Genomic DNA, 24,749 nt, shown 5'->3' with positions numbered 1-24,749 from the left:
CCCATGTGAAGGGGCGATAAGAGAGAAGCCCGGCTGTGTAAGACACCTGTGTAAGCAGGTGTGTAAGACGGGGAAGGGGGGTTCAAAGAGGTCCCCAGCCCCCAAGACCAGCAGCTCTGAAAGTGGAAGTACTGGGACGAGAAAGTACCATGGAAGACAACAAGCAATCTCAGTACGGGGCCAGCCAGGGAGTAGAGCAGCCAGACGCAGAGTCTTCACTGTCTCCTCTCGCCTATGGCTGGCGTGCCTCAGCCCCCTACCCTATGGGCCACTCCCATCCTCCCAAGTCCAGCAGACAAGAGGACCAGTATTGTCTGAAAATGTCTTGTTTTTATTTAAGGACAAAATTGAGACATAACATATACATTTATACATGGAGAAAAAAATACCAGAAAGGAGTTTACAAAACCTTGGTCACTGCCATTATCATTCAGTGGCTCTGGGGCTGTGTAAGCTGGCAGCTTGAGGGCTGTCTCTGGGTAGCAGGTTGGCCAGCTTTTTGAGAAGTCCCCTCAATCCACCCACCGACTCCTACCGCCTCTGGAGGACAGGGTACAGGTTTTAACCATGAACTCCTAAGCACCCATCACAGTGACACACCTCCTTGGGAATCCCCAGGACTAGTGGAAGGTGACCTAGACTCTACTTGGGAGTATGGGAGAACCCTAGAGGATTAGTCTGGAACCCTCAGAAAGGTGGCCTGTAGGATGCAGTTCTGAACTGATTCCCCCTGCCCTCCCTCTAAGTCATACAAGCTAGATATTGCTGATGGTGGGGGGCAGGGGTGGGGGGGGCAGAATCTGAGGCCAAGGGAAAGGGCAGCTATCTCTCCGGAAGAGAAGAAATCAAAACAGACAGGACCAAATAAATCACAAGCAAACAGTCAAACCCACCTTCCTAGAAGACAGCCAAAGGCTGGCCAAGACAACTTTGGGTCGGCGTCCTCTATCCCTCTCCATCCGCAAATCCCTACCAACCCCATTGCACGTTCAGTAAGTCTAAAGAGGGAAGGGCCCCAGAGGGCACACTGGGAGGGTGCAGGGGGCCTAAAGGGCTATGAAACTGTTTGTGAGAAACATGAGGCAGGAAAAGAGGCTGGGGCAACCAGGTTAGAGGCTCTGGAAGCCCGGAGACCACTCCAGTGATCTGAGGAACAGAGTTCAGACTGCAGCTCATCTAAAGGGGAGCCCTTAGGAAGCTACCCCAGCCTGGGCAGGAAAGAAGGGCAGGACTGTGGGAGCCACAGGCTGGGTCTGTGACATCAGATTCAGGCCAGGCCTGTTGGGGAAAGAGTGGAATCTCAGGACTCCAGCAGAAATAAAACTCCAGCTGGGGTGGGCCCAGGGCTGCCAGTGACCCCAAGTGTTTACATGTGTGTCTGTATGTGTGTGAGTACATGTGTGTGTTATGTGTGTAGGGAGAAGAGAACTTCAGTCCCGCTGCTTCCAGAGAGACAAAAGAATCCTACCAAACCACCACCAGAGAAGGAAAGACAGCTGTTTTTTTTCCTCTTGTGTAAAAAACAGTCCCTGTCCCTCCCGCCACTTTCCTCGGGTGGAAGGGAGAGCTGGTTGCTGAGGAAGGAGGAAGAGCCACGGGCAAGACCCTCCCCAGGTCTGTGCTGGGCATAGCCACTGCTTAAGGCACCCACGGAAAGTGCAGCTCAGAAGGCAGGTGAGAGAAAAGGCCAGGGCAGAGGAAGAGAGTCAGGAGGACTAATTCCCCTGGAAGGCTCCTCGGGCAGCAGATGAGGCGGCGCTGCGGAAGGTCCTGTTACTGAAGATGCCCTGGGAAAACTCCTCTTGGGCCTGCTGGAAGCTGGCCCCCGTCCGGCGGTACAGGGAGTGCACCTGCGGAAAGAGGCTGTGGTGAGAGAAGCCCCGCCCTGTGGGCCACCAGGAACCAAGTCATCCAGGTTATATTCCCAAGGGAGCCACCACAAACCCCAGCCTGCCTGACCTCCCACCCAGAACCTTGGAGGAAGCTGCTGGACCTTTGAGGACCCAGGAGGCCCAACTGCTGTAGTGGTGAACACCCCCATGGAGAAGGCAGGAGAGAGGTGCCTGCTTCCTTGGGCTTGCAGCTGGCCCAGCACCCACCACTCACCCGCTTTAGGAGGAAGAGTGAGAGCACGGCACAGAGGGTGAAGAAGCCAGCCACCACCATCATGATGATCGACACAGCCAAGTCTTGCTTCAGTATAGACAGGGCTGCGATCCAACCACTGCAAGGGAGGAAGAGGCCGTAGGGAGTGTAGTGGGATTGGGCCCCAGAGCTCCCCGTGAGGGGCTCTTCTCCAAATGGCCACTGTGTGCTGAACACCGCCCAGGCATCTCCCTGCAGAGGCCATGCCTCTGTGAAGGCCATCAGGCCCCACACTGCCCACTGGGAATCTTTGGGCCATGTGAGGTCTGGAAGGGAGGATGTGGCTGCTGTCTTCACAGTCAGGAATAGCCCTGGGTACAGCCTTTTCCTGCTGCTCTGGGGGTTAGGGGGGACATGGAAAGCCTGGCTACTCACTCCTGAGGGCCCCTCTCTGAGAAGGAGGAACACTGGCCAACCCACTACATTCATCCTCTCACCTCAGCTCCTGCCACTGCGGCCCAGGGACAGCCCCTCTGCCTCCAGCCAGTCATGTCTCCTTCCTGAGCCCCAGTGTCCTCATCTATAAAGGGGATGTCCTCACATTTTCTGATTTTAAAACTTACTACAAAGCTATAGCTATCAAAACAGTACGGTACTGGCATCAGGACAGATGTATAGATCAACGGAATAGAATTGAGAGCCCAGAAACAAACCTATATATTATCGTCAACTGATTTTTTTTTTTTTTTTGGCCACGTGGCATGTGGGATCTTAGTTCCCCGGAAGTGTGGAGTCCCAACCACTGGACCGCCAGGGGAATCCCAATCGTCAACTGATTTTTGACAAGTATGCCAAGACCACTGAATGGGGAAAGAATGGCCTCTTCAACAAATGGTGCAGGGACAAGTGGATATCCACATGCAAAACAATGACGGGGGACCCTACTTTGACCACATACAAAAATTAACTCAAACCTAATAATAACTAAAACTATTGGATTTCATCAAAATTTAAAACCTTTGTACATCAAAGGATACTATCAAGAGTGAAAAACAACACACGGAAAGGAAAAAAATTTATATCTGATAAGCAGCTACAATGCTGAATATATAAAGAACTCAACAATAGACAACCCAATTACTAAATTAGCAAACGATATGAATAGACATTTCTCCAAAGAAAATATACAAATGGCCAAACAAGCATATAAAAGATGGCCAACATCACAATCATTCAGGAAACAGCAATCAAAACCACAATGAATTACCACACTTCTCGACTGGCTATAATAGAAAAAAGGAAAAAAAAGAGGAAAATAACAAATGCTGGTGAGGATATGGAGGGACCGGAACTCTCATACATTGCTATTGGGAACGTGAAATGGTTCAGCCTCTGTGGGAAGCAGTTTGGCAGTTCCTCAATAAATTACACACAGAATTACCATATGACCCAGCAATTTCACCCCAGGATACATACCCAAAAGAACTGAAAACAGGTACTCAAAAACCTGTACACAAATGTTCACAGCAGCACTATTCACAACAGCAAAAAGGTGGAAACCCAAATGTTTATCAAGCGATGAGTGGATAAACAAAATTCAGTATCTCCAAAAACAATATAATATTATTTAGCCATAAAATGGAATGAAGTAATAACATGAACCTTGAAAACATTATGCTAAGTGAAAGAAGCCAGGCACAAAAAGCCACATGTTGTATGATTCCATTTATATGAGATGTTCAGAATAGGCAAATCCAGAGAGACAGAAAGCAGCTCAGTGGTTGCCAGGGGCTCAGGGAACAAGGGAACGAGGGAATGAGGAGTGATTGCTTAATGGGCATGGAGTTTCCTTATGGGGTGAAGCAAATGTTTTGGAACTAGACAGTGGTGATGTTTGCACAACACTGTGAATGTACTAAATGCCACTGAATTGTACATTTTAAAATGGTTTAAGTGGTAAATAAAATGATAAATTTTATGTCATGTGTATTTTACAATCAATAACAAAAAAGGGAGGGGGGATTATATCCACCCAATCGGTGGGGGGGGGGGGCGGTTCTGAGGTGAGATGAGAAAGGCACTGGGAGGCTGGAGGCTGCAGAGCTCATCCAGGCAGGGCAGTGAGTGGCTGAGCCAGGACCAGAACTCAAGCCTTCTGGCTCCCAGTCCGGGGTATAAACAGCAGTTATTAATCACAGCCTTTTACCAGGACCTCACTTAGGGTAATGAGTAATGAAACTGGGTCACCAGTCAAAGAGAAAAGGGGCCAGATTAGAAACAGCAAGGTGAGAAGGAAGAGGGATGGGGGGAGGGCAGCGTGCACTTGCTCCGAGTGCGAGCTGAGTCACCCCTCCCCACCACTCTGGACTTGCCAGCTCCACTGGAGGGAGGGGACCAAAATAGTACAGCCCTTCCAGGCTCAGGCTTTCAGCCAAGTGCCAGCCTGACCTTTCTGTAATGTTCCCTGTGCACTGGAGCAGAAAGGAAAACATCAGCCATTGGCTTTTCTTTTTGAGACTAATTCTGAGCTGAAGACTGCAGTAGCCAGGACACTCAAGCCAGCTGTGCTCAAGGAGAGCAGCCAGAAGGAGCCGATTCACAAGGGGCAAGGGCTCCATCTCCTGAGATGACAGGGCCTCTGCAAAAAGTCACAGCTCACAGTTTGCAAAGGCCAGGACACCCATCAGCAGCTGCCCAAACCTCAGGGCTTGTCTGGGGCCTATGAGAGTAGCACCAGCCTCTAGGAGGGCATGGCAGGAGAAAAGGAGGAGGAGGCCATCCCGGGCAGGACACAGCCCTGGTAGCCTAAGGATTCAGGCCAAGTCCACTCACAATGCCCCAGAAAGTGGTGAGCAAGGCAAGACAGTGAGTGTAGGTTACCAGTGAAGAAGTGGACGGGGGCACAAAGGCAGACCCCAGCTGACCCACCGTCCCCTCTCCCTGCCACGGTGGAAGATGGGTCATCTGTGGGGGCTTTCTAGGAGCAGAGAAACAGGGCACAACTCCCTCTGTGCTACCCCAGCTCTCACCTGTCCCCCAAGCTAGGGATGCCGATCAACTGGATGATGTAGATCCCTATTTGACAAAAGAATACAAAGAAGAACACGAAGAAGCTGAAAGAGTTGTCAGACCTGTGGAGAGAGGGGGAAACGAGAAGTCACAAGAGGGTTTGGGGCTCATTCCTCAGCCTTCCTCACTTGCTATGACACCTTCCTCGCTAGGAGCCAGGAGGTAGGATGCTAGTAGAAAGAGCTCCAGCGGGCCAGCCACACTGTCCCTAAGGACACAGGCACTCACCACCATAATCAAAAAGGGCTTGCCTTCCACTGCCTTCCAATTTAAGGGGTCAGTGCTTGACTGCTTCCTCAAAGAACTAATAAAGTTGCTCACCCCAAGGACAATGTAAACAGCCTAACAGTCCATTTCCTGGAGTACTTATTTGCATTATAACAGGGAAGAAAATCTAAGCCTGTTATAAAGATGATAAATCTTTTATAATAGAACTGTAGTCCTGGGCAGAAGAAAAGGTATTTGGGGAGTAGGGAATATCAGACAAAACTGGTGTTTTGAGTACTTCCATCTCGGTGTCCTGGAGGGCAAGAATACAGAGTGCATATTCAGTGAGTGCAACCCTGCTGAGTGCATGGGAGGGTTCAGCCACTTGCCCCGCCCCCTCTTCCAGGGGCCTGCTGGGCTCTCTGTCCTGAAAGCATCAACTCTGAGGCACAATTCTAAAGCCCTAGGGGGTTGTGAGGTGGATTCATTCATGTCCACAGAATCGACTCTAGGTCAACCGGTCAAATACTGGCACTCAGCGATGCTCATGAGTTATTGGGGAGGTGGGGGAGGAGCAGAAATGAGCATGGAGGGGTAAGCCATTGAGAGCTTATCCGAATCTGTCAGACTCTGTCTGACTATCAGAGAAGTCCCACTTCTATCAGAGAAGCACACCCTCTTCCCAGTGACTAAAATCCCACAGAACCAGACAAACTGGGAGCAGGGGGAAGGCAAGTAAGGCTCCTGATTTCCTCTCTAGGTCTCCTGTGTCTAGTCCAAGGACAGGGCCCAGAGCAGACCTCAGGTACAACTGAGGAAAACAGCTTTCCTGTCTGCTCTCACTATGGGTGGAAATGGGAAAGTGAATTTGCCCACCAATCCATTCTGCTTTAAGACTGGGATGGGGCCCCAGGGCTTATGGCCCTTGGCCTGCGACCGGGGATGCCAGCTTCACCCCTTGCCCCAGCCCCACTCACCTAAAAGCCTTGTAGACGGGTCGGTACCAACAAAGGAAGGCACAGGGGGTGAAGATCACAAACCACAAGATCGAGAGGCCAAAGTCTACTCCCTTGGAGGTGTCGACTAAGAACCAGGCCAGGCAGGCAAGCAGGTTCAAAAACAGGGTCACTGAATGCACTGGGAAAGGAGAGGGGAGAGGTAGAGAGGCTTGTACCAAGGTGACTGAAGGCTTCCCCAACAAGGCAAACCACCCCTGCAGAGGAAAAGAAGTCCAGGCTATGAGGGCAGCTGCAGAAATACTAGAGGACCTCAGTCTGTACACCGGCGGGGTTAGTTCCCAAATCCTGGTTTTCTGCGACCTTAAAACCAGGGACCAAACCAAGTTCCTAAGAGACGATGGGACAGCATAGGTATATGAGGAATGGCAGTGGAGGGGCAGATGCAGACCCAAGGGCTGACCCTTGGGGAATGAAGTCTTTCTCTCAGCAACTCTTTCCCCTGGTCCTGCACAGCCCACAATGCAGCTACAGGAAGTCTTTTATCCTCACTCCTAGGAGCTGAGGGGACTGTGGGGAGGGGAGGCCTTCACCTAAGGAGGGTCCTTTAGTGTAGTGAGCTCTGCAGGAACTCAGAAGCCTCCAGCTAGTCCCACTCTACCCGATCCATGGTCTGGACTGGCCCTTGAGGGGAGGTTCCTAGGACAGGCAGCAGACTGTAGAAGGCCAATTATGTGGGCAGAAGGCACCCCCCAGCCCAGCACTGAGAAAAGCTGGAGCCCGCCAGGGAGGAGCCGCCAGAGCAGAGATAGGGCTCTTGAGTCACAGCCCATTTCACCCTGGAGCTCAAAGGGGCAGGAGCGGGACTCACACATCCAGAGATAGTAGAGCATCTTGCATATCCGCTGGTAGTCGGCAGGGATCTCTGTGGAGAAATCCTGATAGAAGCAGGGCTTGACAGGGCACCACACGGGCAGGGGCGGCCAGTTGTTCTCTCTCACTGTGTGGAAAGAGGTGAGGACGTGAGCCCAGCCTCAGCAGCAGCTTGGCGGAATGCACACACTGGCCTCATTCATGGGTCAAACCAGGGCTCCCAGAGCGGCGCCAGCAGGCGGGGCTCGGGGTCTATGGATACGGAGTGGGATGGGAAAAGGGTGATGGGACACAAATACCCATGAGCTCACTCCAAGATAATGGACCCCAAATGTACTGGGAAACACAGAGCTCAACAGCCTAAGTGATTATTTTCATTAACAACCAGATCATAAGCGCAAAGGGTCCTCATCATGAGTAAGGAATCCTGGGACCAGTGCCCCCACTCTATCTAAGAATTCTAGAGCTGGGAAGGAGTGTAGAAATAATCTATATCCATTAGGACTACATGGCAAGTCTCCTAACCTCCACCTTACTTGGTATTCCCCAAGGCCAATGCCACTCTAAGATGAACAGGAGTTCAGCAAAGCTCCGAGGCTGCCCCAGAACAAGAGGGCTTGGGGAACTCCCTAAGCCAAGCACGGTGGCCTCCCTTACTGTGTAAGTTGGTTACAGTGCTCTGCAGCTCCCGCTCCTTGCGTTCCAGCTCAGCTGCTTTCCTGTCCAGTTCTTCCTGCTGCCGGAGCAGGCTTGCCTGGGCTGCAGAGGCCACAGCCTGGAGGGAACAGAGGAGGTGGCGGGTGGCCAGACACAAGAGACAGTGAGACAGTGTCAGCATGAGCAGAAGTCAGAGGGGCCTTGCCCCCATGCAGGGAGAGCCCAGAGTCCTAGCCCCAGGGTGTCTTGGGTACCTGAGACCACCGTAGAGAGGCCAAGGTGACCTGCCCCCTACCACCTCTATACCACCTCTGGCCCCTTAGCCATTACCAGGGCTTTTCTCTCCCCTTCATCCCTGAGCTTGAGTTAGGGTTAGGGTTATTTCCCATATTGGAGTCCAGGCAAAGTTCAGTTAAAGTGATTTCTGGAGCAATGGCAAAGGGAAAAAGACCTCACAAGAAACTAACCTACAGCCAGAAACCCAGAGACCCAACCTCACTTGAAGTGTGGGTGTGTGTGTTTGTGTGTGTGTGTGTGTGTGTGTGTGTGTGTGTGTGTGAAGGGGAAACAGTGCAATCCTGCCAGCAGTGCGAGGGGAAGGGAGATACTCGAGCGCAGCCTTGGGTACCCAGAGCCTTGGGGATCTATGTTTAAGCACCACCCCCTGCCCCACCCCCAGGAGTTGCCCAGAGGTCCACCTGAACTGTTACCCAGTATAACCCAGGACAGCCCTTTAGGTGTGGCCCTGCCTCGCCTGGCTTTCATGGCATGAAGAGTCCAAGCTTTCTCCCTCTCCAGGCAGAGCTGGGCCTCTGAGTGAGGCAGCTAGGATACTACACGTGAGGCTGAATACGGCTGGGCTTGGGTCTGGTGTTCCAGCCCAGGGCCCTGCTCCCCCTGTTGGGACCTGGTTCCTCCTGAAGTCTACAGTCCTCTTTAGGGAGCAGGTATCAAACAGGTCATCTCACAGGATGACAAGGCAGGCATACCTGTACATACGTAGCTACGCGCGTGCGCTCTCTCTCCAAAAGGCGTTCTCCAAAGAGCTAAGGCTACCTTCAGGAGGTAAACTTCAAGCAGTGGGGGCGGAAGAATTGACCACCCGAGACCACGTGGAGGGGCTTAGTCTCCTCTCCCAAGTCTGCAACTTCAGCTGAGTAGGACCAGGTCCCTACGGCCCACCACCCAGCCGAACAGCAAAGTCACCCCTGCCCCTAAGCCTTGCCTCACCTCCACAGGGTTCTAGGGCCACGGGTGGGGCTCAAGGGCCCAGGCAGGGCAGAACGTTCAGAGCAAGTCCAGTCAGACGGTAGGGGCAGCCTGGGGCCCGCTAGAGTCCACAGCCCAGCTTGGGCAGGCTCCAGGGGCCTTGCCCTCACTCTTGCTCATCTATACTTTGCCTACCTTCGGAAGGTTTCGCATGTAGCTGTCTCTGAGAATACTATCTCCTCCTAGTAGCATCTGCCTCTCTGAGAGCTCGCTCACTGCCAGGAATCTGGTAGGCAGGAACTTGCTGGCCTGTCTAAGCAGGAGCTGCAACATACAACTCCACTGTGGGCCATACTCACCGGGGGCAGTGAGGAGCGTGGGGTAGGGCAGTGAGGCATGGAGGGGAGTGTCGGGCACAAAGCAGAAAGATTCACAGTATTTGGTGAAGGGACAAAGGAAAACAGGAAGGTGGGTGGGAATAAATGAGGTTAAAAGAAAAAAAAGAAGGAGGAGAGAGAGAGAGGAAGGGAGGGAGAGAAGAGAGATTCTGGGCCCTGTGTAAGAGAGAACAAACCGAAGGCCCAAGGAGGATGTGGAATGGCACAACAGGATCAAATGCTCTCTCTGACACCAAGGACCCTGGCCTGGTGAGTAGAGCTTATTTTGGGTGGTGGAAGTAGGGTGGGGGAGAGGATATTGGGAGACGATATAGGTTGGCAGAGCAGACTCTCCATCTGCAAGTGACCAACTTCCAAGAGATGATCCAAAGGGCCCTGAAAGGGAAGCCAGGGATGAAAGCCCTCTGCCCACCCCTCAATCTCAGGGCTCAGCTACTGGTCTGGGTGTGTCCCTTTCTGGAAAGGAGCGGTCACAGGGATCCTGTCAACAGTACCTGGGGTGTTGGCTGTGTTGGCTCCACTGAGGGCTGGAGAACTGCCGGCTGCGAGGGCCCGGGGTGCTGTGTGACAGGAACCGTTGTTGCCGCATTTGTCTGCACGGGGCAGATCAGAGGACGGAGGTGAGTGGGCCTCCACTAGTTGGCCATGTGGGGACAAACCCACAGCAGGGTGAGTGATATGCCCCTGCCTGTGAGGGGCACTCCCTCTGGGCCTTCCCTGGGCCTCCTTCTGCAGCTTCTTGGCCAACGAGCCTCAGGCTCTGGACAATGTGATGCCTAACCCAGACCCTTGCTGGATCCAGAGCTCCCCAGCATCTCCTGGCCCTGTTCTGGGAGGGGCCCAGATCACGGACCCCAGGGGGAGAATGGATGAGTTCCTCATCCTTACCCCACCCCCCTGAGTTCACATTAGGACTGTCCCTTTGAGGATTGCAGCTATTCTGTCTCTGTCTCTGCCAAGTCTCCTTACCCCAGAGACACCAGCACCACCCAGAGGACCCAGGGACTCAGAAAGAGGGCATGCTCACCAACCTCGGAGAAGGGGTTGAATTCAGCCAGGCCTCCTTGTGGCGCACTGGTCAGCTGGGTCACAGAGGGATCCTGAGAAGGTGAAAAAGAGCCATTAGACGCTAGGGAAAAGGGAGAACCTTGGTGAGGCAGAGGGAGATCACCATCTCTTGGCCCCTCCCAGGGACACCTGGCTGAAGTAAGGCTGCTGATGGCCCTTCCTAGTGCCCTGGAAAGCCTCTCCCGAAGGCTCCTGTGCCCAGCCTCTGCCACACCACAGCTGCAATCGCTTTTCCCTTTCTGGAAAAGGAGCGGTTCAGCCCAGATGACTTCCCGGAAGAGACCCAGAGCAAGGTCTACACTCTGAGGCATGGGAATAGACACCACACAAGTTCCTATTAGTGCCCTTTAGAAATTCAAAACGGTTAGGGAATTCCCTGGCACTCCAGTGGTTGGGACTTGGCGCTTTCACTGCCGGGGCCCGGGTTCAAGCCAGTGAACTAAGATCGGGGAACTAAGATCCCACAAGCCACACAGCACAGCCAAAAAAAAAAAAAAAAACAAAGAAAACAAAGAAATTTAAAATGGTTTATAGTATTTACCTCCAGGGAGGGTTTGTTTTTTTTTTTTGGAGGGGAAGCAGGTGGGGGAGGCAGGTAAATGAGGTGGTGTGGATGGATATGTACTTTTCACTTTCTAACCTCTCTGTACTGTTTTATTTATTATTTTACAGAAAACATTTATTCCTCTTATTTTTTAAAGGACAGTTTAAGATTCTGGAACAAAAACATGCTGCTGGCTGCCAGTGCTAATTTTATTAAATCATGCACACTTGCTAGGAATACAGATATGAAGGACGCAGATGAAAAGCCAAGAAATTGTTTTGGGTTTTTTTTTTTTCCAGATTCTTTTCAGAAAATGCAAAAATGTCCTCAGAACACAGCCTTTTCCCGAGTTTTCAATCTTCCCTTTCCCATCTGATCTCTGCCGAGGCCAATCCTTCCTGCTGAGGGCCTCACGCAGGGATCTCCGCCACCCTCTCCACCAGAGCAGCTTCCGTGCTGGCCTGAGGCTGGGCTGTCTTCATCCTGCCCCTCACCCAACAGAGCTCCTGTACACTCCCTCCCCTTCCCCATACAAAATAGCATGGGGCTCAGGTCCAGCTGGACAGAGATGCCTCTGAGGGAAACAGCTGGCACCAGACTCTGCCAAGGTCCCCGTTATAAGGCCTCACCTAGGCTCCCCTGTCTGTACACCTCACCCCTAGTCCCTCACTACTGGTCCGGATGCTCCTGTCCTTCATGCCCAGCTTCCCCTCCAGCAGGAAGCCTCCATAGATTGGATTCTTAAACACAACGTTAACAACAGACAGACCCTCAGAAAACCACCCCTCAATTTTTAGATGTGGAAACGGATATTCGCCACAGTGCAGTACTTGTCCTAGGTCTCAAAATGGGAGCTGGCTCGCTATTCTGAACATTTATAGAGCCACGGGTCAGCACCGAACATACCTTTTTCACACACACTAACTTCCTACCAAGGCCGTCAGCTCCTAGAAGGTGAGCCTGTGTCTGCAGGGCCCCAGGGCCTAGCCCAGCACCAACTCACTTCCCATCTCTGGATGGTCCTTGTCCTCTGCACCTCACCCAGTCTCCTCTGCAAAGAGGCAGTGTGGCTGTGTCCTTTCTGCTGGACACCATCCCTGCCTGGTGGCTCCTGCAACTTGGACAAAGTGACAAGGTGAGGCCTGAGAGGCCACCTGAAGTTGGCGAACTGGCCTTGAGGTTGTTGGCTGAACATCTAGCAGATTTATCCCAGAATTACTGAGCTGCCTTCCTGCATGAAAGATCTGGGGCTCAGTATCTGTTCCCCTTTCAGACTCTACAGACATCAAGCCACAGCAGAGAAAGTGAGCTGAAGTCACTGAAATCAGATCCACTGTCCAAGGAACTTGAGTCTGTCACTACAGGACAAGGACAGCAGGGCAGCTCTGGCAGCAGTTTCAGGAGCCAGCGTACACGCCTGGCTGTGGTACGCATGTTTAATAGGCAGCCTCCAGAGCCATGAAGAGACGTCATTTCCCTTACCAAGGTCAGCCAGAAGAGGATTCTGGGAGGCAGGGGGACTGACTACCCTATCCATAGTGACCCCTCCTCCTTTCTCTAAAATCTTAAAAAAATCGGCCCTGGACCCAGGCTCACCACAAACAAATCCTGTCTCCTCTAGCAGGCTATAAACTCTGTAACCAGGTGTTTCTGGATCTAGTTCATATTTCTGGCACCCCAGTGCTTGGTGAAGAGAGCCTGATGCAAGCAGAAGCTCAGGTAATGTCTGAGAATAAGTGCTAGATGCTGCAGGCCCTCCTCTGCTTTCTCCAGGAGCTACTGCCCAAATGCTAGGGCACACAGAAGGGGAGGGCCACTTGCATCACAGTAGCAGCCCTGGGGCCCAGAAGCACCTTGCCTGGGAAAAGGAGCCTGGAACACTCTGGGAGACATGGGTACTTTCCACCTGAGGAGACCTAGGCTCTTTCTGAAAGATGTATATGGCTTCAAGAGAGGCTGAGGCCTGGTGAGAGAGGGAGGGAAGAAGAGGGACAGCCAAGGGAGCAGACATTTACTGAGTGTCTACCATGTGCCAGGCTCATCGCACAGCGATGCTACTGTGGAATTCTAGTCATCCCAGAACTGGCCACTGTGTCAAGCCACCAGAAAAGAAGGTTCTACCAGGTTCTTTTTCAACCTGGTTCCTCGACAGAATTAAGCCCCACTGCCCCAAGGCATCCACTGTCTGCAGTGACTTGACTTCTCTCCTGCACATCTAGAACAGTCCTGGTTATGTTCCATCCTTGGGAGAATGGAGAAAACACTAGCTCCACTCAGCTTCTGTGTTCCACAGCCCAGCTGAGCAGCACTGGCTGAGAAAAGCTACAACGCACCTCCTCATTCAACCTCACAACCATCCTGTTGTGAGGGGAAGTTCCCAGCTCAGAGAGGGGAAGTAGCTCATCCAAGACCTCAGGGACTGTAGTGGCTGAGCCAGATTTTGTTTTTGTTAGTTAGTTAGTTAGTTATGGTTGCGTTGGGGCTTTCTCTAGTTGTGGCAAGCGGGGGCTACTCTTTGTTGTGGTGCACAGGCTTCTCATTGCAGTGGCTTCCCTTGTTGTGGAGCACGGGCTCTAGGGTGCACGATTCAGTAGTTGTGACTCAAGGGCTCTAGAGCGCAGGCTCAGTAGTTGTGGCACACAGGCTTAGTTGCTCCGCGGCATGCGGGATCTTCCCAGACCAGGGCTCGAACCCGTGTCCCCTGCACTGGCAGGCGGATTCTTAACTACTGCGCCACCAGGGAAGTCTCTGAGCCCAATTTTGAATCCAAGTCTGTCTGTCTCCAAAGACACGAGTGGTAAACCTGAGTGGGCAGTGCGTCCCCAAAGCCTGGCTTGGGGGCTGACCAACGGAAGGTGTTCAGTCAACGTGGGGTTGAGGGGTCGAGGGATGCTGACAAGGGCACCGTGAGTGACTGGGACGACTGCTTCTGCTCAGCTCTTTATTCCCAGACTTCAGAGCAGTCTTTCCTGGCGAACACCCCTGGTGGGACACAGGCAGAGAATCTTGCAAGTAAGGACCACACTGACTGGCCTGAATGAGGACCCTCAGATTTTACTCCAAGTCACAAGTAAGAAGTCAACAGCAGCAACCTTACTTCCCCCTCACCCAGCATCAGCTGGCTCACAAGTGGGTCAAGTAGTTATTTAAAAGCATGGTGAGAGCTAAGTTTCAACTACAAAGAAGTAACCTGACACTCCCTCAGTGCCCAAAGGACTCAAACTGGTTAATGCCCTTTACTGAATTTATAACAAACAGAATGCTCCTGATCTCAGTTCTTTTCACTCAGCAAGCAGTCACAAACAGTGTGAGGGACACACCAAGAGGAAAAGGACGCGGCTATTGCCCTTCTGGAGACCAAAATCTGGTAGCTGAGACACGTGCACACAGCACGGGAGTAAAAACAGGAGGGGAGGGGAGGGGAGAGGAGGCCCAGGCGGGCTTGGAGAAAGGCACAGTTCCAAGAGGAGGGGAGGAAGGGGAGCAAAGGCCCAGTCAGAAAGCTCAGGCCACCACAGCTGCGGGGCAAAGGAACACTCCGTGGAGCTGGGGTGTGAGGGACTGAGAAAAAGACGCAGCACAGCTAGGCTGCAACTCTGCCGGGGAAGGGCCTTGAAGAACACACTTGCTTTCACTAGTTTGGCAACCCCTTTCCATGCATCTCCCAGGTCCTGGCTGTGCTCGAGTTTACTGTGACTCTTCCTTGCTTTCCCACCCTACACTCCACCCAGGCTCCCAATGTGAGATTTATTTCAGGCTCCAAATAAATACATTAAATAAATACCTCATGGACTAAAAGAAACTCGGCCACTTTCTCTGGGAGGCAGAGAGTCACCAATACTTTGGAACCTCTGTGAAGTCCTATTTGCGTTAGCGCCAAGGCTGTGTGTCATAGAACAAGAAGGGGCAGTCATCGCCAGATCGGCTGGCTGGGTCCCAGGTGTACAAAGAGCCACAGTTAACCTTGGTACTTACTCTCTGAGCCAGAGCCTGAGAAGCCATCCAAAGGAAACATGAGGAAAATATGTAAAAATCTGTATCTGCAAATGTATTCATTGCACCAGTATTTACAACAGGGGAAAAAAAGCAGGGAACGACTTAAATATCCAGTGACAGCGAGCACAAGTACATTTTGGTGCATATCCCCTCAATGGCCTAAACAGACACTAAAAATCACAGCTATGAACACAGGGCAGCAATAGAGAAAAGGCCTGGTTATATGAATATCAAATGACAATTCTGTCAGAAGTACTCATATAGAAAATACATCAAAATAACAATGGTTGTAAAAGACTGGTAGAAATATGGCTGATTTACTTTGTTTTACCAATTTTCTATAATGTGATTATGTTATGTTTATGTTAAACACACACGTACACCACGTACACACTTATTTTTAAAAAGAGAGCCTGAGAACCCACCAAATAAGCAACATGCACCTTGGGGCCTCCCTCCCTGCCACAGCAGTGATGTACAGAAGCACCCAAAAAAGTGAGTCTAAATCCCCGGCCTGGCGTTGAGGCCCTCCCTGACCTGGCACCAGCTCTCCTCTCGGCACAGCCTGTCCTCAATCAAACGGAGCCCCCGCCATCTCCTTCCACCTCGGTCTGTTTACTCCCTACACAAACCATTCCACACCAGCACAGGGCAAGGGCACAAAGAAAAAGCCTTGGTTCCTGCCCCCAAGAAGCAAATAGCACAGAGAACACAACAGAAGCCAGGGCAAGAAGTGACAGCACGTTATCAGTGCTGAACAAGGTGCAGGCAAGTGCAATAGGCTCGCAGAGGAGGGAGTGAGGAAGCTGTCTGGAGACTCAGGGAAGGCTTCACTGAGGTGGCATCTGAACTGGATCTTGAAAGAGGAAAGAAATTTAGCAAGCACTAAAGAGGAAGAGAAGAACAGCATTTGCAAAGACACAGCATCTTTAAAAAGAGCTTGCGTGTGTTCAGGGAGAAGGTTCTGGAGGCAGTGGGGCGAAGTGCGTATATACAGAGAGGAGCACCAGGGACCCAGCCTGCAGAAGAGGTCAGGCCATACTGCAGGAGTTCAGACTTCACCCTGTGGGCAACGTGGACAACCAGAGATTGTGAGCAGTGATCACCTCTGCCAGCAGTGAGGAGAGTGTGATGTGTAGGGAAGGAGGATGGTGGGAAGACTGGCTGGGACACAAGAATCCACGTGGGTGATAATAAGGCCTGAACTAAGGGATGACTCTGGAGATGGAGAAGAGGGTATGGGCTCCAGAGACCCTTCTCAGGTAGGTGGCACAGGCTCGGCCACTCCCCGGGATGGTCGAGGTATGGAGTTACTGCAGGACAAGACAAGATGGGGAGGGGAGGGGAGGGGGAGGGGAGGGGAGGGGAGGGGGCCACTGAACAAGGCGGTCATGGGAGAAGAGGAACAGGATTTTCAGGAGCAGGTGTGTGGGAGTGGGGAGAGGATCTGAGAAGGTACTGTGTCACACTGGAGAGACGTATAAAATGTATCTCGGGATTTCCCTGGTGGCGCAGTGGTTAAGAATCCACCTGCCAATGCAGGGGACACGGGTTTGAGCCCTGGTCCAGGAAGATCCCACATGCTGCGGAGCAACTAAGCCCATGCGCCACAACTACTGAGCCCACGTGCCACAAATACTGAAGCCCGCGCACCTAGAAGCCGCCGCAACGAGAAGCCCACGCACTGCAATGAAGAGTAGTCCCTGCTCACCGCAACTAGAGAAAGCCAACACGCAAAAACAAAGACCCAACACAGACAAAAAATAAATAAAATAAATAAATTAATAAATTAATTTTTAAAAATGCATCTGGGTGGAATGGGTAAAAATGTCCAGGTGAGAGTTGGAAGTACTGGTTTGAAGCTCAGGAGAATGGTGAGGGCTAGAGTTCTAGATCTGGGACCGCTGGTATGCAGATGCTATTCTGAAGCCATAAAAGTGGAAAGACTTACTTGGAAAGGTATACAGCGAGAACAAAGTCAAGGACAGAACTCCAGGACACCCTTAAAGGTATAAGACAGGAAGAGAAAACAGGCGGAAGGAGGTGAGAGTTACCAGTGTAAAGAGGCCAAGGACAGAGAGAATTTCAAGAGAGACTGGCCAAATGAGCTTGCGCATCACAAGCAGCAGGCATATCGTGGGCCCATGGCTCCCAGAGAGACCACAGGATCCAAGAGTGAGGAGGCGCCTGGGACTGCGGGGGTGACAGTGCGTGGAAGCGACTTTAAGTTCTTGGCGCTCCTTCACCTGAGATACCCTCTCTTGCCATATGCCAGGCTTTCTGCTCTCAGCTCAAGCCCTTCCTACCACGGGACTCTGCCTCGTTCCTCCTCAGATCCCTCACAGATCCTTTTGGCAAGTTTTGACTGCCCTTTACGCACCACGGCATGCTGTCATGAACAGCGAGCATTTCTTAGCTCTCCTGCCAGATTACAAGCTCTGACAGACCATGTGCCCATTTATCTTGGTCACCTGCACAGGATCTTGGAGCAGCAGTGGCTCAGTGATGTGCAAAAACATGTCAGCATCTCAAAGGAGCACTGCTGGACGGGTCACACCTTGCTAATTAATGTGCATGGCACTCTTTTCTTGAAGACGCAGCAGGTACCCCTTGTCTGTCCTGGTTAAATATTACCATTTCTCTGAACCCAGCATCATCCTACACCAAGTGGCTCCAAAGAAAACTTAATAGTGTAGGGTCAAAGTTCAGCTGTGTCTCTGGCCAAGTGCTTTCGAACACCCAGCCTGGCTCCAGGCGCCAACCATAAAGTCAGGGACACCGCCCTCACCCCCCCACCCCCATCTGGGCAGCTGTCTGGGGACAGTTAAACTATATGAACCTTGCCATTTTCAAATTTCTCGAGACAATGCTCCTGTTCCACAGGAAAGTTCTACCAGGTCCAACTGGTGGTTTTGAGAATTCCCAAAGGTACAGTCAAGCTGGAGCCCACCCTCTCTGGGAAGTGACAAAGCCCTCAGTGTCTGTGCAGGGAACTTCATGTAACTCTGTTCACACCCAAATCACGTTTCTGCCACCACTTTCTCCTCCCACAGGAGAGAAACGTTTTAAATCCTTGGAAGCAGCCACACCACTGAGATTATCTTTTAACTGCAAGGAGGCAACGTGTGAAAGTGATATGGTGTGATTTGGCAACTCATGAACGCTGAAAGGCTTTCTCTGTTCAGCACCACCAGCTAGTCCACTCCCCCTCCTTGAGATCAATGCCGACTGCCTGGGGTAACCTGGCAGATACGCCAAGTAGGAAAGCAGCCCAGGCATTTGCCTGGGTGAGCTGCTTGTTAGTGGACTGCTGAAAAAGAAAACGGGGAGTACAATGCCTACCTGTAGCCCTCAACCTCTTCATCACCCAAGACTTTCTGAGAAAATTTTGGCAACAGACATGCTGGAAAGAAGGACCTGCATACCCAGATGGTACAAAGCAGATGTGCCATAATTCACAGAGGGATTAGGCAGTGCCAGTGGAGGTTGGGAAATCAGCCACACTTGGCTTGCAGTTTCCTGCTTCCTCCTAGGAGTTTGGTAAAACCTCTTCTGCACTCTTGTGACAATTTTCCACTCACAGTGTTACTGTGCAGGAAGTTTTCTAATAATCCCACTGTAACTATACACAAGGAGGGGATCATAAAAACCCATGCCCACAGTTTGGGGTGGGGATGAGAGTAGGGTATACCTAAAGAACATTTATAAGGAAGTCAGCTTAAAGGCGCACCAGGAGCTTCAGGGGATATTACAAGAGTTAGCAGAAAAAGGATTCCGTGGCGGAATAACTCTGAGAAAGGCTGGGTCAAACAAAGTTGAGCAAATATCTTTATTGTAGGATTTCTTGGAGCCTTTAACAAACTAAAAAGCCTGGTCAAGTTTCAAGAAAAATGATTCCTAAACGTACTGGACCACAGAACCCTGAGCACCTTTCAGGACTGGTATTACTCAGAACACATGCTGCATTAAAGTACCATCTTAAAAAAGCACAATACAATCCATATTATTCCAGCCCCACCCACTGAACAACAACAAAAAAGCTTACCTAATATTAATTTGTTGGACTAAGTAACACCAAGGCAGTTTAAAACTTTTAAAACAGCACTGTCCTGAGAATGAGACCTGGATCTGAGTCCCTTCCTGCTTCAAATTAGCTGGTGACTCTGGTATGTCCCATCCTCCCTGGGTTCTTGGTTTCCTCATCTCTAAACTAAAGGGTTAGAAGAGATTTCTGAGGATGCCCCAGCTCTAAAAGTCAACCATGGACTCCGAACACTAAGTACATTTTTGTAAACCACCATGGAGGAAAACAAAAAGGCTCTGCTCTGAGGGCCGGCTAGGTGTGACAGTTTCTGAGCCTATCTCCTCTCCACCTGCTCTCTCCTGAGCTCTGTGCCAACACCCTAGGTAAATGAAGCTGGGTTCACACCCAGTCACCCAAGGGCTACACCCTCCTCTGGCCGTCAGGGAAGCAGACACTACCATCACAAGGAGAGGGAGGGCAGCTTTCCAGGAGAAGGAGATCTGGGGCCTCACACCCTAATCTCCTTCTCCCCACACAGCTGTGCGCCAAGAGGGAAAACCCAGCCCAGGGCAGGAGGAGCAGAATCGCAGCCAGCCAGCTCTCTTCTTCCCACACAGGCTTCCCCTCCAGATGTTGCTCTTTACAGGACCACAGCTGCTTCCTGTCCTGCCATATCCTGGGGCTGCCTGATGGACAGACTGTCTTGCTTGAATGCAGAAGTTACTTCTACCACAGTTTGCACAATCATTTCTGGGGTTGGAGATACGGTTTAAGACTTTCAAGCTGCTATTTATACAGGGCAGAATTTAGGCCAACTATTTGTCTCACTGCTAGCACTGAAGACAAGCTCTCTGCATCTTTGGACAGCTGACTGCCTCTGTCAGATGGCAGCAGACATTTTATTTCTGATTCTGAGAGGACAAAAAAAAAAAAAAGGAAGAAAGAAAAAGGCACATCATTACACAGCACACATACCAAAAGGCTACTAGATCCTTACTAAAACTCAAACTCCAGTAACATACAGCAGTTTTATAACTAAAGCAAAACAGTTACCTGAAGACACTGGCAGAAGAAAAAAAAATGCAAATGTTCTTTCTTTACTGAAATAGAGATGACTGCATTACATAAGAGATAAAGTCCTCCAAATAGTTCTGTAAAGAAGCATTAAGCTACATGAGGAATGTTAGGAATTCCCTGAGGTTACAAAGCTATCAAAATTTGCCTTGAGGGCTCCCAGTGGCTAAGTCACCTTGAGACCAAGAAAGAGACATAAAGTTTTTACTCTCAGACATTCATTCTAGTCTCCTTTGTTTGTTCTAACTCCTGAAGGGATTCAAGGTGGGAAAGCTCATGCTGTGAGTTGCAGGAAGGACCCCTCCAAGAACTTCCCCTACACCTGCAGGAAACTTACAGTTGCCAGTGACCAAAATAAAGTACAAGCAGGATGAGTTCATGTGCCTGGTGACATCCTGACAAAGCAGAAAGCTCAGGGCTCATAAATCACCAGTCAGCACAAGCAAGCTTCCCGAGAACTGGTTTTGAGCAGACATGAAACAAGAGGCATAGGAACTGTGGAGCTAACAGGAGTCCCAATCCTTCATCATGGAAAAGAATAGCCTTGTGCTCTTAGCTCAAAGGCGGAAGAGTTTTGGCTTTAAATAGGAAGTCTCTTTCTTCCTCGGTCTATTGTTCAAAAGGTGAGGCCAGCTCATAGGTCAGTGCATCTCAACTACCCTGCCACCATACAGAGGGCCATCAGACCAACATTCATTGCACTTCAAGATCCTCTCCTCCCTCCCTAACCTGGGCTCTCACATCTAGCCAAAACCCAGTCCAAACTAGATCCATGGCCAAGGTGTAAAACTGTTATCAAGGCCGTATTTCAGCTTGGGTTACCAGCCTTCCTTTCCTGACAAATCTCAGGGGCTCTCCTATACCTTATAGACTAGTTGGCTGTGTGTATGTTGCGGGGGGTCGTGCTCTTGGGATTTTCTCACATTTCTCCATCCCACTAGAGGGTTCCACCTCCTCATTATGTTGCTGTCACCCCCTCTCCTAAAGTGACTCAAGGCTGGTGTCTCTCCAAGACTGCGGGACATGGTAGCCACACATCCCCCTCAGGTGAAGTCGCTTCTCTCCCTGAAGCTGGGGGTCTCCCTGATCGTGTCTGCGCCAGTCCCCTTCCCCAGCAGTGTCCAGTTAGAGGGGCTACGTCCCGGGAGCTAGACAGTCCCACCTCTTCCCAGAGTACAGCACCCCGCCCCCTCCGCTAGTCCACCTGCTGCTAGTCCCGCCCCCCAGACGCTACGATAGGCCATCCCTCAAAGCCCGCTCTCCCATTGGGCAGACGGCCCGTCCCTCCTACGCCACGTCTCCCGGCTGTGGCGAAGAGGCCCGGGCGGCGGCCTTCGGCACTAGACAGCGCTGTAAGATGAGGGCTCTACCTGGAAGGGGTTTACGTCCACTGGGTCCGCGAAGGGGTTGGTGTCGAAAGACGACATGGCGGTCGGGGACCGACGGGGAAGCTCCGAGAGTGCTTCTGCCTCCGGGCACCCAGACCCAGCGGCGCTCTGCGTGTAGACCCTCCACTTCCGGGAGCGAGGCAGCCGTTCTAGCGCAGGCGCAGCGTCCTCTCAGAGGGGCGTGGTCATGTGACATCACAGAAGTCCGCTCCGCCCTCCTGCTCAGCCCACTGTGGAGCTGCGGGAGGGCGTTCCGATTCCATCGGCTTTTTCGCTGTGCCTGTGCTTCAGGGGTTGGGGAGCCCCCGAGGGATTTGGGAGACTGAGGAGGGGCTGGAGCCGTTCCCAACTGCCTCTCGGTCAGATAGGTTCCAACATGGTATTGGGAACTCCCTAAGTGGAGTTGGAAACTTAACCCCTTTGCTTTTTTGGAGGGCAAGTTTGGGAAGCACGCACTGGTTCAGGCAGGGGACAGAAGTTCGAGCCAACGACGGGAGCGGGGAATGGAGTTCCTGACTCGAGAGGACTTCGCCAAGCTAGGAAACGGTTCTGGTCGTAGGGGCCGAGCAGAGAGGTTCTTTTCGGAAGAACCGACCGTGCAGCTGTCCCCCACACTAGCTGAGCCCTGCCTCTCTTAGGCCTTGCCCCCGGATGTCAAGTTTTATCGTTTTAGGGATGAGGATCCCTGAGCCCAGACAGGTTTAGGGCCTGAGCTGGGATTAACCTGGGCATCAAGCATTTATTAAGTGAATGAGGGAGTTCAGCAGTAGAGCCATCAAGCATGGGGGAGATGGCTGATTCACTCTCTGCAAACCCATGTTATTTATTCATATCTTTGTATATTTCTGCGGCCTCTGAATCCAGCCACTGTCATCCCTTACCCTGGACAAGTACAGGGCTGCTAATTGGTCTGTTGTTGTTCATGTTGTAACTAGAGATCCATTCAAAGGGGGCAAAATTACTACGGAACTTTCTGTTTAAAATCCTTCAGTTATTTTCCATGAAGGCCCAAATTCCTCGTTTGGCCTCTAGGACTTGCAAGATCTGTGCCCCACCTATCAATCCTTCCCATTCCTTCTTGTGCCTACCCCACCACCACATCCCACACTGCTGTGCATTCTAGCTCTGCTAGTGGCTTTTCAGTTCCTCAAACTTCCCTTGTTCCTCCCTGCCTCAGGGCCTTTGTACTGGCCTTTCCCTCTTCCTGGTATGCTCCTAGCCCATGCCCTCCTCAACCCCTAGTTAACACCTACTTATCTTTCAAATCTAGGCATACAGGCCCCTTGCTCAGGAGCGGTCTCTCTCTACCATAGATTAGAGCACTCTTCCCCCACAACGTAAGCTCTTCTATTACCCCGTGCTTTTCCCTCATAATACCTATTGCAGGTTGTAATTACATGCTTGTAAAGGTGGTTATTTATGTCTGTCCCTCCCACCAGATTGTAATCTCCACAAGCGCAGAAGCAGCATCTGTTTTGCTCACTGTTGTATTTCTGGCACTAACATAGTACCAAGCAGATGATAAGCATTTAGTAAATATTTTACTATTTCCCTCATCCACTTTTCTTAGGGTCCAGCTCAAGATTTTTTCAGGAAATGTCCTGAAGTGGGGGAATGGTAGGGATCTATGTTTGTGTCCCCTTAGAAACTACTTACCCATAACCCCCCACCACCACCACCATGGCTACCCCTTTTAGGGCAGTATAAGGAAAACCTCTCATGTTTCTCCTTTACTGGTCACACAGGACATTTCTGTGACCAGACATGTGGAGTTTTTTTCCCCACACTAATCAATTTTCTGATACCAGCTGGGTGTCATTCAATTTAGTCTGACACTATCTACCTGGAGTTAAGGTCAGATCCCACAAGTTAAGTAAGCACTCAGTCTCACAAGATTGCCTCCACTTCAGAGGCCAATTACAAGTCCGGGTGTCATGTCATCACCTGTACCTCTATAAACCTGGGTTCCCACTACCCCCTCCTTAGGTTCAATAATTTGCTAGAATAGCTTCCAGAACTCAGAGAAACACATTTACTGGCTTATTATATAATAAAGGAGATGATAAAGAATTCAGATGAATGGCCAGTTGAAGAGATACATAGGGTGAGGTCTGGGCTCTGAGCGCAGGAGCTTCTGTCCTTGTAGAACTGGGGTTTGCCACCCTTCTGGTAAGGAGATGTGTTCAACGGGGAAGCTCTCTAAACCAGTAGTTCAGGTTTTTTGGGGTTTTTTGCGGTACGCGGGCCTCTCACTGTTGTGGCCTCTCTCGTTGTGGAGCACAGGCTCCGGACGCGCAGGCTCAGCGGCCATGGCTCATGGGCTTAGCCGCTCCACGGCATGTGGAATCTTTCAGACCGGGGCACGAACGCATATCCCCTGCATCGGCAGGCGGACTCTCAACCACTGCGCCACCAGGGAAGCCCTCAGGTATTTTTATGGAGGCATCATCATGTAGGCGTGATCAACTGTTAATTCGATCTCTCCCTTCTCTGTAAGACGGGAGGTGTGGCTGAAAGTTCCAAGCTTCTAATTGTGGCTTAGTCTTTCTAGTGACCAGCCCCCATCCTGATGCTATCCAGGAGGCCACCAACAGTTGTCTCATTAGGATAAAAGATGCTCTGATCACCCAGGAAATTCAAAGGGATTTAGGAGCTCCGTGTCAGGAACCAGGGTCAAAGACCAAGTATTAGAACAAAAGATGCCCCTAGTACTCTTACTGCTTAGGAAATTATAAAGGTTTTAGGAACTCTCGCCAGGAGCCAGTTATTCTATCACAGTATCACAGGCAACACATAGAGATCTTTGCTGTCTTCAGCCTGAGAGGAGAGCAGTCCACACAACATGAGGCTGTCCTGCCTCCTCCTTGTCTGCCCAGCCTCGTACATTGCTGGACTGTTGAAGAAAGAATGGAATTTGATATCACCAACATGAAGCTTGTCCACCCATCTATCTCTGAAGACCCCTGGGATCTGTCTACTTCCCTCTGAGAGAGACATCATACATTTATTCAGTCATTAACTTGTTTAACAAGGGAGGAGGTATAGCAGATTGGAACTCTATGCTCTTGGACCTGTTAACTCTCCAAGACCCATTTTTCTCATCTCGAAAATGGGGCTAATGACAGTACCTATCTCATAGGGTTGTCCTGAGAATTCTTGAAAAGGGCTAGCATAATCGTTAGTACATAACAAATAAATGTT

At 51.1% G+C, this 24,749-nt stretch overlaps 1 protein-coding gene across 2 annotated transcripts; it reads right to left on the bottom strand.

Annotated features, from left to right (window-relative positions):
- Window positions 1–320: 320 nt before the first annotated feature.
- Window positions 321–21,682, bottom strand: SCAMP2 (secretory carrier membrane protein 2). Of its 2 annotated transcripts, XM_060005605.1 has the most exons (10): window positions 21,531–21,682; window positions 10,486–10,554; window positions 9,949–10,047; window positions 9,252–9,380; window positions 7,848–7,965; window positions 7,189–7,317; window positions 6,339–6,498; window positions 5,115–5,216; window positions 2,107–2,224; window positions 321–1,850 (listed from the first exon to the last, which is right to left on the bottom strand). In XM_060005605.1, exons 1-10 carry the CDS (start codon window positions 21,585–21,587, stop codon window positions 1,716–1,718), a joined length of 1,116 nt encoding a protein of 371 aa, XP_059861588.1. In that variant the 5' UTR covers window positions 21,588–21,682; the 3' UTR covers window positions 321–1,715. The 2 variants fall into 2 exon arrangements, with proteins under 2 accessions (XP_059861588.1, XP_059861587.1); XM_060005604.1 differs by lacking the exon at window positions 9,252–9,380.
- Window positions 21,683–24,749: the final 3,067 nt, after the last annotated feature.

This window comes from Delphinus delphis, chromosome 2 (genome assembly GCF_949987515.2).
Source record: "Delphinus delphis chromosome 2, mDelDel1.2, whole genome shotgun sequence".
NCBI lineage: Eukaryota > Metazoa > Chordata > Mammalia > Artiodactyla > Delphinidae > Delphinus > Delphinus delphis.
This window is presented reverse-complemented; position numbering and strand designations above follow the sequence as displayed.

What these genes read in the sequence shown, in the direction of transcription:
- SCAMP2 (XM_060005605.1), bottom strand. Translation starts at nt 21,587, where the DNA reads ATGTCGTCTTTCGACACCAACCCCTTCGCGGACCCAGTGGACGTAAAC. An exon ending in ACATGCGAAACCTTCCGAAG is followed by an intron (nt 7,966 to 9,251) that starts GTAGGCAAAGTA and finishes TGTTCCCTCCAG; the next exon opens with GCTGTGGCCTCTGCAGCCCA. An exon ending in CACTCTTCCTCCTAAAGCGG is followed by an intron (nt 1,851 to 2,106) that starts GTGAGTGGTGGG and finishes CTCTTTCCGCAG; the next exon opens with GTGCACTCCCTGTACCGCCG.